This window comes from Furipterus horrens, unplaced genomic scaffold (assembly GCF_987537825.1).
Source record: "Furipterus horrens unplaced genomic scaffold, mFurHor1.1.pri manual_scaffold_7, whole genome shotgun sequence".
Taxonomy (NCBI): Eukaryota; Metazoa; Chordata; class Mammalia; order Chiroptera; family Furipteridae; genus Furipterus; species Furipterus horrens.
In genome coordinates this window covers 84,893,289-84,907,859 of record NW_028327177.1, presented here as the reverse complement: position 1 = coordinate 84,907,859, position 14,571 = coordinate 84,893,289, and the positions used below count along the sequence as shown (strand labels likewise).

At 36.8% G+C, this 14,571-nt stretch overlaps 1 protein-coding gene across 7 annotated transcripts in view; it reads right to left on the bottom strand.

Moving 5' to 3' along the window:
- Window positions 1–14,571, bottom strand: part of MAGI1 (membrane associated guanylate kinase, WW and PDZ domain containing 1) — a 671,948-nt gene that overhangs the window by 85,480 nt on the left and 571,897 nt on the right. For 6 of the 7 annotated variants that reach the window (XM_090283881.1, XM_090283876.1, XM_090283877.1 and 3 more), the window contains exons 7-10: window positions 10,674–10,709; window positions 5,381–5,438; window positions 3,110–3,240; window positions 565–657 (exon numbers count right to left, since the gene is read on the bottom strand). In XM_090283881.1, coding sequence (XP_090140007.1) covers window positions 565–657; window positions 3,110–3,240; window positions 5,381–5,438; window positions 10,674–10,709 — 318 coding nt within the window. The remainder of the gene's footprint in view (window positions 1–564; window positions 658–3,109; window positions 3,241–5,380; window positions 5,439–10,673; window positions 10,710–14,571) is intronic. The other variant, XM_090283880.1, reaches the window with a different exon arrangement.

Genomic DNA, 14,571 nt, shown 5'->3' with positions numbered 1-14,571 from the left:
GAATCAGAGATGAGAATTTAAAACAACAACATCAAACCATTTTACATGTACAGAAAAATTTTGGTTAAAAGCAAGCACGTTGGCTAAAATCTTGAAATATCTAATGCTTAGTTTTCAATTTATCTTACTTAACACAATTGTTAACTATCTGTGGTCAACAATCAGTGATTCATAACTCTGGATGGTTTTGCCACCCAGAGACACTTTTGATTGTCACAATAGCGAAAAGGTGCTCCTGGCATCTATCCTACAGGACTGTCCCAATGTAGTAGCATTAGCTGTCCACAAATGTCAACTGTGCTATTGAGAAACCCTGGCTTAATTGACCCTTAATGACAAGTAGTCATTACTTTTATAGCATTACAAATAGCTGTAGAAATGCATACAGAAAAGTTACTAATCTTTTTTGACAATTCTGATTAATGATACACATAGAATTTTAATCATTATGGTTTCTGTTAACAAAGGAATGAGTTGGGAGTTACAAGATTCCACTTCTTAAAGTACCTTTAAAAAATTAGGTTTTTGAACTGAAATAATGATGGGATTATAAAAACCCTTTACCCTGAAGTGGCGCTTCTCTGGTTGGCTCCAGATTGCTTGTGGGGTGGTTGGGAATAACAGGAGGCACGAGCGATGAATGGTCTTCTGTCCATTCTGCAAGAAAGGGAGTAAAAGAATAAATAGCTCACTTAGGATTCACCTTCTTCTTCATTATAAATGGCCAAACCAATAAAACCAAGGACCAAGAACTATTTTTTTTTAAATGGTATTTGATCCTCCTCTATATTAGGAATTTCAAGATACCTTTCTCTGTTTCTTAATTTTCTAAGACCTTTGTGGATAGAAATATTATGATATAACCAATAAATCTCCAGTTCTCTCTGGCTGGAGAGTCCAAAGTGAGACCAAGTAAAAAACATCTGGAAATATACAGAGTCAACTCAAGTCAGCCCAACAAGGGAGACACTTCTCTAACGCAGTTGAGATATGGGGCTGGGCTGCTAAGCCAGATGAAGGTGAATTTGCTGAGGTGTTATCTCCTATCATCTCTGAACTCCAAACTGATCCCATTACCAATACTCCTGGGTCCTCACTATAGTCCTATTCACTGTGGAGGCCCATAAACAACTCAGTGAGTGACCCTAAAGTTCCTTTCCAGCTCAGCTCACATATTCAATTGAACACTCTCATTCCCAAACTCCACTAACACTACCAAGTTTCACCAGCTCAGAAAAATATTAGAAAACACTTTTTTAAATAGAAGAGAAATTAAGGAGAACTTTTCAATAGGCAAATATTCTCCTTCTCTCTCTAAAAAATAGTCTATGGCAGTGGCTAGCAAATTATAGTCAAAAGGCCAAACTGGGCCCAATGCCTGATTTTATATAACTTGTGAGTAAAAAATGGCTTTTATGGTTGAAAATAGAAAGAATATTTCATAACACATGAAAATTACATGAAGTCTAAATTTCAGTGTCCATATATAATGATGTTATATTGGAACACAGGCATGCTCACTTGTTCACACTGTGCAGAGCTGTTTTCACCCAGCTACAGAGAGTACATGTAGTTATACAAGAGACTGCATGAACAACAGAGCCCACAATATTTACTATATGCCCATTTGCAGAAAAAGTATGCCAGTTTCCACACTATGATCTGTATTTATTACATGTAACATAATAATAAGAGAAGTGTTATATTTGACATTCATATATTTGATAGTCACATGTGTTTAAGCCTATTGTTTTAAGAGTGCAATAAAAAAACTAAGAAAAGCCTAAGCATCTATTAATAAATAGGTGGCTAAGTGAAGTGGTGACATTCATAGAACAGAATATAATGCAGCCATTAAAAATTATAAGATAAATCTTTATTAACCAACTTTGAAATATGTGTAAGAAATATATTTAAGTGAGAAAAACAGATCACAAAACTTAAATATTGGGTTGGCCAAGAAGTCTATTTAGTTTTTTCCATAAAATAAAAGACACGTTTTTCATTTTCACCAATAACTTTATTGATTTGGATATTTTCAGTGTGTTGGCTATCTCCCACGTGGTATAGTGTTGACTATTCTCAATTAATGTCTTGATTTAATTGTTATCAACTTCAAATGGTCTACTCGACCTTGGAGCATCATTCAATGAGAAATCTCTAGCATGCAACTTGGCAAAACACTTTTGACATGTTCGCTCAGTTACAGCACCTTCTCCATACACTGCACAAATCTTTTTGTGTTTCAGTTGTCTTTTTACCTTTCTCGAAATAATAAAGCATAATATGCCAAAAATGTTGTGTATTTTCTTCTATCTTCAATATTAAAATGACTATACAAAAATTCACCAATTTTGATAAATTTTTTTGTAACTACACACTGATATGACAGCTGTCACAATACAACCTAACGAAATTGTTTCAAACGAAATTAAAGACAACTCAGCAGTCCTAGAGCCATCTTATGGAAAATACCAAATGAACTTATTGACCAACCCAATATATATGTATATAAAATATGATCTTAATTTTTGTTAAAATATACATATTTGTATATCCCTAGAAAATCTGCGTGCAGGGTTTATCACTGAGGATAGGTTGGGAATAAGCAGGGGAAAATTTAATATTCTACACTCCTGAATTGCTCATACTTTTACAAAGAGCATCAGTTAACTTGTAATTTTAAAAAAGCTCTCAAATCATCAGCTTTTTGTGATACTTGCATGTAATGTCTCTAAAAGTAAAAGTTAGTTTCATACCCGGTAACTCCCCTTAAGGTGCTAAAAGTGGTTTGGACTTAGGCGCCAGTTGCTGTGCAAAGGCTGCTGGGGCAAGAGAATTCTTTCACCATCAGAAAGTTCTCCAATCGAAAGACAGCTCCTTTCTAAATTAAAGTGGAGATTTTGGTGCCTGTGAGTGGGGTCCCCCCGTTGAGCTGTCTGGGTTCCCAGGTAGGGACTCTGGCAGCTCTATATTCCTCCCCGCAGGACATGGAGTCCTCAGGGCAGCAGGAGGACGTGACAGTCCAGGCCAGTTCTGACCACACGGGGGTGTCAGCGCCAAGGCTTCGCCCTGCGCTCCTCAGCCCACAGATCAGGAGAAAGCCAACCTTCTGACGGTTGCGGCTGCGGCTGCGGCTGCGGCTGCGGCTGCGGCTGTGGCTGCGGCTGCTGCCCAAGCTGCTTCTTCCGTTTGGCTTCTAGAACTGGGTTCTCATATTGTGTCTTCCTGTTGATGTGGCTGGAGCAGAAGGCAGATAGTACCCAGTCAGAAAACATTTCATCCCACAAGCAAATGCCAATCAGGCCACCTCCCATGATTAGAACTGAACAAAGCGGGTGGTCTGAGATGCTGACCCTCTTGTGTCAAATGTGCAGTTAGGCAGAGGAAAGAAAAATGATTTCCAATACTGACTGTTTATATGTACTAAGCATTGCGTTGTGAGATTTATACCTATTTTATTTTAAAAATTTCAATAAATTCCAAGAGTTAGGTCCTATTATTATTTATATTTTATGGATAAAAAAAGGTAAATATTTGAGCAGTTAAATAATAACTCACCTAACATAACATAGTTAGTGAACAGTAAAGTGGTATGCAAGCTCAGGTCTGCCTGCTTTCAAATCCCAGGACTCTCAAATGTTTAAGGAATCACCTGATGGGGTAAATTGCTTTAATTCAACAAGAATTAGATTACAGAATTATTCAAAAAATGATATTAAAATGGAGATGTGATGATTTGGTAACATATGCCAGAACTGCTGTGTAACTTTCTATGATGGAGTTCACGGATGCATAAGCATTAACCCAAATAATAAAGTTAAAAGAAGGACTCCACCAATATCTTTCAACTATTTTGATTAACAGACATGGAGTCAGGATTAAAAGTATAAGCTGTAGGCAAAAGGACTCCAAATGTAGCTAACCTAAATGATATGTACAAAGTGACAAAGACCCAGATAGTTCAGATGGTCTCAAAACTAATGAGGCCAGCTCCTTTTAAATTAGTGTATGCATGTGTACACACATATGTTCTGTAAATATACATAAACATAAATATATTCATATTTTTCTTTATCTGAAAAGATACAGGGAAGAAAAGTGTATAGTTAACAAAACAACTTCACCCTTAAACCAAGTCTCTTCATCAAAGATGTGTTACCTGTTCCTTTTCTCTTAAAACACGTATTAGTTGAGAGAGCACTCAAAATGAGCCCCAAATACACAAGAACCTCACTGGACATGTGTGAGAAAGATGATCTGCTGGACACACAAAGGAATTTTATTTTATAGAGTCAGAGAAACAACTGAGCTTGCCTTTCTGATGCCCCAAATCATAATCCTCCCTATTAGGAAAAGAGGTGGCAATGTGAGTAAAGGCCAAGGACACTTGCTATAATGAACTAATAATTTTTACAATGAGATGCTGAGCATTTTACAGCCTGGCATTTTTACATCATATGTTCTTATCACCGGGCTGTACACAAACAACTTTTCATTGCCAGCAGCATGTGGGAAAGAAAGCTTGCCAGTTATTTTCATTGTGGCAGACAGGAATATGATGACAGGACATTTATATGGCAGTTATTTCTTTCAAAGGATCTTTAATTATTTATTTCCCATATCTCTCAGAGAAAATGATATAAAGCATATTTATTCAATGTTTAAACACTTAGGTTTATTTTCTTTGGTGTCATCCTACTAATTGATAGCTTGAAGGAAAAGACAAAATGTATGTCCAATTCTAGAATAAGGTGCACAGAAAAGAGGTCGTGCTGAGGGCTTGAGACTCTTAAAAATAGAAAACAGGAGCCAAGTGTATGGGCCTCAGGCACAGGAGAGACAAAGAGGCATACAAGATCTTGCAGGTTAGGCTAGTTCTTAATTCCCTTCTTAATCTTAGCAACATTTCATACATTATTAAGATTTGTCTGACCCAACAGACAGTCTGAATGAATAAATAAGTAGTTATTAAGAAGTTCAGACTTGGGAAGGGCAAAAATAGGCATTCAAGTTCTCCTCCTGAAGGTAGTCCCTACTCATTTGGTCTATTCTGTTTTTGCTTTTCTCATTCATTCATTCGTTCATTCAACTAATACTTACTAAGTACCTGCCACACACCAGGACTATGTTGGGCCTTGGTGATGTAGTGGTAAACAAAAAACACAGCTATGGCCCGCATGAACTGTGTAATAAAATTTTATGTCTTCAGCTTTGCTGAATATTTTCTCATTCATTAAAGCAGACATATATTTTCATTATAAAATTATATTATTATCATTATTTAGTTTATAGTTTATAATGATGGCAAATTCTATACAGCATAAATGTACATAATGACAGAGGGTACAAACCGAAGTGTGGATTGGCAGGCACTTACTCTACATAGTAGATGCCATAGACAGGGTCTTCAATCTTTTCCCAACCAGCAGGCAGTTCTGAAAAATAAAAGAATATTCAGAGTAAGAACAGCATATTCTTAAAGAGCCTAGGGATTTTCAACAAGCTGGGCAAAAGAAGAAACTTATAAAAGTACCTTAAATCCAATTAAAACTGTGTATCCTAAAAGAAAAGCAACCATTGTTTTTATTTTATCAATGTATTTTTCTATATGAAGAACTATTATTTACAAGCAAATGAAACTTATCAACATGTAGTCCCAGGTGCCTTCATTCTGAGTCAATTATTAAATTAGATTTTAATAAAAATATAGTTAAAATTTGCCTTGAATGCCTAGATGCCATCTTAAATATTTATAGTTTTCTCATTTTACTTCTAGACTACCTTAACACAAAGGCTAAGTTGAATAAAATTTAGTTTCTTTTCATGTTCAATATAATAGTGCTGTTTTTCTTTTCCTGGAATAAAATGAAATTTCCATCTTATTTTCCCCTTGTTCCTAATTACAATGCTACTGAGTAAGTAAAAATGTCCAGTTGCATTGGGCTTTTGAATTTCCTGAATCTATCACTCAGCTGCTATATTTGGGCAGGCCTATCTTCACCAGCAGTCTGCCTTAGAAAGCAGAAAGATGGGTCCTGCTCTCCAAAAACTTATTAAATCTTATTTCATTTAAATGTGGTGGTAAATGGCATTGGGGCATATGTGTCTTTTTGAAAACTCAACTGTGCTCTACTGGACTTTACTTTGTAAAGTTTCATATCAAAGGCTGGCACTTTATTAACTAGGTAGCAGTGAGTTCTGTTATAATTCACTGTGAAAAAAGCCTTCTGCAACAGACAGTCTGAATTGGTGAAAGAAGCAAAGAGGTTGTTGTTTTGTGTCATTAAACAATTCTTTCAGGAAGAGAACAATTATACAACTTAATCTGAAAGCCACCCAGATACATACATAAATACATAGTTAAGGCAAGGTTGTACAATACAGTGTTCCAAAGTCAACCATTATTCCTGGAAGTAGCCACTAAGACCAACTTTAATGGAATACTACAAACACTTGAAATATCACTTATTTTGAAATATTAGATTTTTTTAAATTCAAGGAATCATTTGGTCACTATTTTCAAATAGTGACTGTTTCATCAGGGCTTACTTATGTCACAAACAGTTCCATACTGGAATGGGGTCCTATGTGTCACCCAAACACACAGGCTAATTGCTCAAAATTTATGTTTTGCTTGAATTTGGCTGCACATAAAGACACATTAATTTCATGGTTTTTGCTCCATGTTACATGTTTGCAAACAAAGAAACAAGGTTTTCCCCTTTTTAATTAAAAAAAAAAAAAAAAACTTAGCAGATTTTAAGGAAGTCTTTGAATTCTGGGAGTAAGCTACTAAAATGCAAGATGGGTCCAATTTGCAGACGTTGATAAATATGGTAAAAATTAGTCTTGCGGACTAATGCAAATTAAATGCTGGGAAAATGGTTTTCCCTTACGAAGCTGGAAATCACCATTTAAATTAAAATGAACCAGGAAAATGTTTCCAAAAGACGGGGAAACTGAAGAGTAAAAAAAAATGCAAGTTGGTGCACAGTCATTTATTTGTTCTGGCATGGGGCAGAAAATGGGTGAGTGTGAGGGGACCACATTCTGTTTAATTAGCCACTTCTCTCTTCAAAATCTGCAATCTTAAATGTTTGGCCTTATTATCTTCAGATAAAATAGGGAAAACGGTAAACATTCAATTCATTCCATTATTTGTTAAACATTTGTTGAATGCCTACTGTGTGCCTGAGATGGTGTTAGGCACCTGGACACAAAGACAATTACAAGTGCACCACCTGAGTAGACAAGTCAAACACCACAGGGTAAGTGCTCTGATGGAGGTCTGGGAGGGAACAAGAAAAGGTGCCACTTCTGACTCTGTCCTGTCACCCAGTCATAAAGAGAATGAGGCTTGCCAACTAGCATTTCTGAACATTTGTAAATTTAAACACATCTTCTGGGATAGATAGCAAATTCCAAAATTTTTTCAGTTTTTTCAAGTAAAATTCATTTAAAATAAAAGGTGGATTTTGATTTCTCACTTCTAAAATGATGATTAATTTAATAACAGGAATTAGTCCCCTACTGCTTAAAACAGAAATGTTTGTCCTCAAATTTGCCATTTGGTTTTAAAAAAACTGAAAATAGCAGAAAATATTGAAACTTAGAAAAAGATGACATGACCTATTTTTTACCAAACACTCCGAAGATGCCTAAAGAGCCACAATGCCCCTGCCCTTGTTTAACAACTATCAGATGTCAGATCAGACTGCTCAGCCTGTCACAGAGATTTCAGGCAGCCAAGGCTCACCTGGGGTTGCCCAGATCTGAGATGAACCTTAGCTCCACCACCTCATAAATCTGGAGTTGGGTTAGTTACTTAACATCTTGGAAGCAGATCCTTCCCTTGAATTTACCACAAAGGTTGACTGCAGATTACAGGAGCATGTTTGTAAAACATTTTGCACAGCACCTGGTTGGCACATAGGCTCAAACAATGGCAACTGTTCTGGGGAAGCAGATGAGGAACAGGACAGATTTGTATGGTCTGCTTGCCGTTCCTGTCTCTGAAAATCTCACATTGTGCTAATTGTCACCACAAAAGCAAATATGGAACAGTCAAATGTTCTAAATTCTTTTCAAAAGGGATTTGTCAGGATACAGATTGAGACTCATGTTCATAATCAGAGATAAATTTCAAAACTATGACTTATTTTTGTTCAGGAGACTTCATTTCCTCCTCTCAACCTCTCCTAGTTGGTTTCAGCGCATGAATACCCTGTAAGTCCAAAAAAAGGTTTGCAAGTGCTTTTCAGTTCTGAGAAGATGTTATCACAGAGGACGTGATAAAATGGAGCTATTGACCCCGATCAAACAACAGAGTTCAGAAATGAAAAGTCTATAATCAAATGATCCATGTCCAGCACTCACACCAATAGTTCCTGCCTCTCAGAGGCACGTTACAGAGAGGTTTTCCTCATTACACCTGGAATTGCATTTTTCACTGAAAGCCTGACAGTTGCTGTTGTTTAAGATTAGGACCCTTTTATTAAGAAAATGGGCAATGAGCTTATTAATAGAATCTGGAGTGACAAAAGAAATGTGTGTGTGTGTGTGTGTGTGTACACCATTCTTTAGAGTTGACATATGCAGGCAAAAACCAGAGCTCTATTTCTATTTTACCTACAAGGATGCATTTGGGCCATTTCTACAGTATATATATATTCATCTCCTGTCCCATATTAAAGGCAAAAAGTACCACAAGGAGGTACTGAGAAGTCCAAGAAGAGGGAATAGGTAATAAATAACAAAATTGAGGGCTATAACAGGGCTAAATGGTAATTGGGAAAAATATAATTAAAAAATAAATAATAAAACTGGTAAAAACAATATGAGCTGATCACAGGCACAAATATTAAGGCATATCTATAAAGTCTCCTCAACAAGCACCATGGGAGCTCCTCTTTCAGCCCTTCTTTATAGATAAGGATAGGGAAGCTAAGAGAAGGTGAATGACTTGCCCAAGATCATAAAGCTAGTGAGGGGAGATTTGAGACTAGGTAGCCTGATCTGACCCCAAAGACCACTCCTCCACTTCCAAACCACCACCCAGAACTATGGCCATGAAGGGATACTATGCAGCCACTAAAACTTATTTGTTAGAGTCTGTAAGATCATAGGAGAATTCCCACAATATTACAGTTACCTGGGAAAAAGAAAACAGACACCTCTTTCCTAAAAACTTCAGTATTCAAACTTAATAGAAGCAAATTAATGTGTGCTGTGTACTGGGCTGTACTATCTCCACCAGCTATGCACAGACATACATATTATTAGTCACTCATACATATTAGTCAGGCAGCAAGAGTGGTTTGAATTGTTTCAACAAGTGATTAAGGTACTCATTTTATGTCTGGAAAGCCTAGTTCTGTCTTTTTCAATTACATTATCTAATATCACTGGACTGAAAATTTAAAAAAAATCAGTTGAAAATTGTTCTATTATATAGAAGTAGAATCTCAAGTCATTCCTACTACACTGACTACAAGGACAACTTATTAATAGTGTTTAAAAATAGATCTATCCATGGTTATTGACTATTACTGGTATATCCATCATTTAAAACAGAATACATTCCAAACATTAAAAAAAAAAAGCTAAATTCTAGTATATCATAATTCCAGTCAACCATAATTATCTTCATCTACCTAACAACATCAAATAAAAATAATAATTTGCATTAAATATTATTTTAAGTTAAGACACTCTTTAAAATGCTAGGCTGATTCAATGATCTCAGTATAGTTCCGTTCATATTGATGTCAAACTTTTTTTATTTTAAAAATATACTATGGTCAATTTTCAATCAGCCAAGGCTTTCTTGTACAATTTAGCCAGAATTTGAACTTTCTCATCTCTCCATCTGTGGAGGAATCAGATGGAATGCAAACTGATATTAACATTGTTCAAAGATGAACACTACACAGCTAACTTAGCAGGAAATATCATTCAATATATTCCAACAACAAAGACAAAAAATGTTTGGCATTTTCTGCTAATGTAAATTATTTCTAAACTACAATAGCTAGGGTAGTAAATACTTGATTTACTGAGATATATACACTATAAGAAAAATAGTATACATAAATACAGCATTTGGTTTTCAAGCCATTCACTACAGTAATGAACATGTGGCCAATGACTTAATAACAACATAATACTAAAGACATTAACTATTCAGTTAATAATCATTGAAATTACTATATCACTGTCATTCCTATAATGAGTCTTGAATTAATCTGATAGACTTTTGCTTGTTTTGCTTTGCTTGTTTTGTATTACCTACATAGATAACTACCACACCAAACAAATAACAAAATGAGGCCGAGATAGGTTATATGAGAGAGAGTTCAACGGACACAGCAAGGATTATTCCCTCAGTTTTTTCTTAATCCTCAAATTACAAGAATACCTAGCACCCATTTGCTACCTTTCATTGTAGTCTCAATTCACTCAGACTTTTTCTTTGTAGAAATAATTTATTACAACTCTGCATGATGTCTACAGTCAGTCACACATGTTGTAAGATTGACCTTCTGTGGATAAACTGGAATGAAAATCATAATTGGAGAATGCAAACTAAAGAAACTGAGAGGTTAAGCAATTTGCTGGAGACAAAACCATTCAGGGCAAGTCATGCAACAGCAGCAGGCTGGAGGGTTTACCTAGTTCACTGTCCAGCTCCTCGGTGTGGACCCCTTCTTCTCCAAAGGAATAGCAGGAATGAGACAGAAAAGAGAAAGAAAAATTCAGACACCAGCACCAAGAAAGAAACTCCCCTCAGAAAAATAGCAGCAAACACATGACTTGATTTTGTCCTTACCTGCATTGTGGCTTACTTCAGTGGCTTGGCTAACAAACTTGAGACCTCAGTGTAAATCACAAAATGGTAAGAGTTGGTATTGGAAACATAATTATATGGCTCATTTCCTTGCATGTCAAAATAGAGTTTGATTTGTGGTGAAACATAATAAATACCTTTGCGGTTTCAATATTCTTAAGCAAAAAGTCACTTATTGCAGGCCTTATTTTGAGCAAACAAAGCTGTTAGACCTTTCAATATTAGTCCTCTTAATTCTTCAATAATCCTCTAATCAGTGAGGCAATTATACTCACAATTAAAACATCACTTAAAAGTAATGAACAATGAGAGGTGAGGTCAAATTGAGAATGCAGATTGTACAATGAACTACAATTCAATATCTTTTAAAATGGGTTAGAAAGGAATTATGTCGTGATGATGCACATTAGGGAAGCAAAGCTTAAAGGCTACCCTGAAGGAGGCAGTTTACTTTATATATTTCTAAGTCAAACAGCTCAGAAGTATTAGAATGAAAATGTTCTCGGTAATTTCAGTGAGTAAAACAAGTCAAGATCCTTTCCATTCCAGACCCCTCTTGCTGTCAGTAAAACATTTTATTAGCTGTGGGGAGAACACAGGATGGCACACACAAATCATCTCATACATAAAGTCTCTGCAGCTACAAAGCAGTGGCTGCCCCTCCACCGTAAGCCCCACAGAACCAGGGAGCATGCCGGTTTTCACTAAAGCAATTGGCTCATGCCCAGTGTAATTTTGGTACATGATAGGGATGAACCATTTCTCAAATTGATGAAATGAATGAATTGATTATTGACTTATAACCAACATGGCCCCAAACACCTTATACACTTTTTAAAAACTACACAATTGTAAACAGTAAGTTCCAATACTGGCACTATAACTCAAAAAGGAATATAATTTACATAACATCTTTCATGAAAATGCTCATTTGGATACTATTTAATAATGTCTTTGGGGACACAATTATTTCCTCAATAATTATTTAATAAGACCAACTATGTGCCAGTCACTATGCTAGGTGACAGAGACATCAAAATGAGCACAATCCCATCTCTATCGTTTTGGAGGAGTCAAGTCCGAAGCTCACATAAATAAAAATTAAATTAAAACTGTGATAAATTCTCTAGAATAAGACCTATAATAGACTGACCTAATCACATACAGGGACAAGGTCCTAAGCACATTCCCTGAACTATAATCTGAAGGACAGGCAAAATGACTAGAATTTAAGTTCTCTGAGAACAGGGCTTTTTGTCTATTGTGTTCATTCATACATCTGAAGTTCCTAGAACACATGATATATAGAAGACACTTAATAAATAGGTGTGGAATTTAAGAGCATTTTGAGCAGAGAGAACTGCATATCTAATTGGCATGCAGCATGTTATCCATAGAGAGTAGAAAGAAATGCAGAAACAATACTGTGACCAGTGATGTAATTCTTCTTTGACATAAACAATAATGCAAGGTAGTTCTGTATTAATCGGCAATAGAAAATGCAGGTATGGGAGCCTGTACTTGTCATGGTGGTATAATCTGGTTATATATTTATACTGTTTGTGTATACAGGCATACAAACATACAATGTCTACTAGAAACAGAATATATGAATTCTAATGTTGATGAGATAATTACTAAACTAAGTGCATTTGGTATGGATACATACTTGTTTCAGAAGAAATAATATTTACACCAACAATAAGAAACCTAATAATTAAAACTTGATAGATTTGGTAACAAAACCATTCAGTAATTCTATTCAATACTTTTACTGCTTTAATACTTTTTCTCAATAAAAACAATTAGAGTTTTCTACAACCTATAACATTATATTAACAGGCATTTTCATACATCTCCATATAATTATAAAGGACACCGATATGAAAGATCCTACTGTAAATAAGAATGCCTATAAGTACCTTAAAAAATCACTAGGCTTCAAAAAAAGTTTAAATTTTGTTCCATGAAGTTTTTTTAAATTTTTTATTATTGATTATGCTGTTACAGTTGTCCCAATTTCCTTCCCCCCTGCTCCCCGCCTCCCTCCAGTTGTCTCTCCCCTTGTCCATGTCCATTGGTCCTGCATATAGTTCTTTTCAACATCTTCCTGTCCACTCCACTCCCTCCCACTATGCTTCCCAATTCCTGCACCATCTCCCTCCCTCTCCCCTCTTCCCTTTCCCACTGACCTCCCCCCAATACGCTTCCCTTACCTATAGTTCTTTTTCCCTTCTCGTTGCCTACTTAGTTTGCCCTTGCCTCAGTTCCCTAGCTTCTGCTGTTGGTTGTTGTGATACAGTTTTCATTTTAATGTCCATTGTCCTGATCCTCCTTCTTCTAAACAAGTCCCTTTAACATCTCATATAACAGTGGTTTGGCCCTAACAAACTCCTTCAGTCTTACTTTGTCCAGGAAGCACTTTCTCTGCCCTTCTAACCTGAATGAGAGCTTTGCTGGATAGAGTAATCGTGGTTGTAGGTTTTTGATTTTCATTACTTTGAACATTTCTTGCCAGTCCCTTCTTGCCTGTAAAGTCTCCTTTGAGAAATCTGCTGATAGTCTAATTGGGACCCCTTTGTATATGATTCTTCTCTTCTCTCTTGCTGCTTTTAAGATTCTCTCTTTATCTTTAATTTTTGACATTTTGATGATAATGTGTCTCGGTGTGGTCCTCCCTGGGTCCAGTCTATCCAGAACTCTCTGTGCTTCTTGGACCTGTAAGTTCACCTCCTTCCCCAAGTTAGGAAAGTTCTGCTTCATTATTTTTTCACATAATTTTTCTATTTCTAGTTCTTCTTCTTCACCCTCTGGCAATCCGATAACCCGAATTTTCATTCTCTTATAGCTGTCCCAGAGGTTTCTGAGCCTCTCGTCATATTCCTCACTCTTTGTTTCCTCTTTCTGCACTGGTTGACTGTTTGTTCTCTCCCTAAGTAACAATTTGTTGATTTGATCCATGGCTTTCCCTTCCTCACCACTTGTCTTGTATGTATTTTTGTTCATTTCAGCAGGACTAGCCTCTGTTCCTTCCCAGTCTTGATTCAGCCCCGCTGTTAGGTCTGTAAGCTGTCTTATAACTATGGCTCTAAACTGAGCTTCCGAAAGATTCGCTATTTGTTCCTCGGTCAAGGCTTTTGTTTTTTCGTTAGCTGTGTGATTGGTATTTCAATAATTAATTCTGCCATTCTGACTGCTTTGTTTATCTTTCCTTCTTGGGTGGGGCACTGTCACACTTCCCATGCTGTATTGGGCGGAGCCCCGTGTGCTCCCTGGCGACCTTTCTCACCACACTGTGGCACTTTGCGTGGGGGCGGGAGTCCAAGATGGATTCTCGCTGTTACTCTCCGCTGGTGAACAGGGCCACCTCCCAACGGGTTCTGCCCTCTCCGCTGTTGGAATTGTGAGCTGAAGGATTCGGTCTGCAGCTGGGGCAGCCCCCAGGCACCTCTCTACTCCCCACAAACACAGGCATCTGCTCACCAGGTCCTACTGTTCGCTGCTGTGACTGCCGCCTCCAGCACAGTTCGATCTTTCTCAGCCGCGGGCTCACACTTCCTACGAGTCCGGATGAGCCCCAGTTGTTTATGACTGCATACGTTGGACTTCCATGTAGCTTTATTTTCAGGAACTTATTATTTTTAGTTTTGCATTAGCTGTAATCCTTCTTAGTTGTAGAGGGAGACAGAGTGTGTTGGTCTATGCCTCCATCTTGGCCCGAA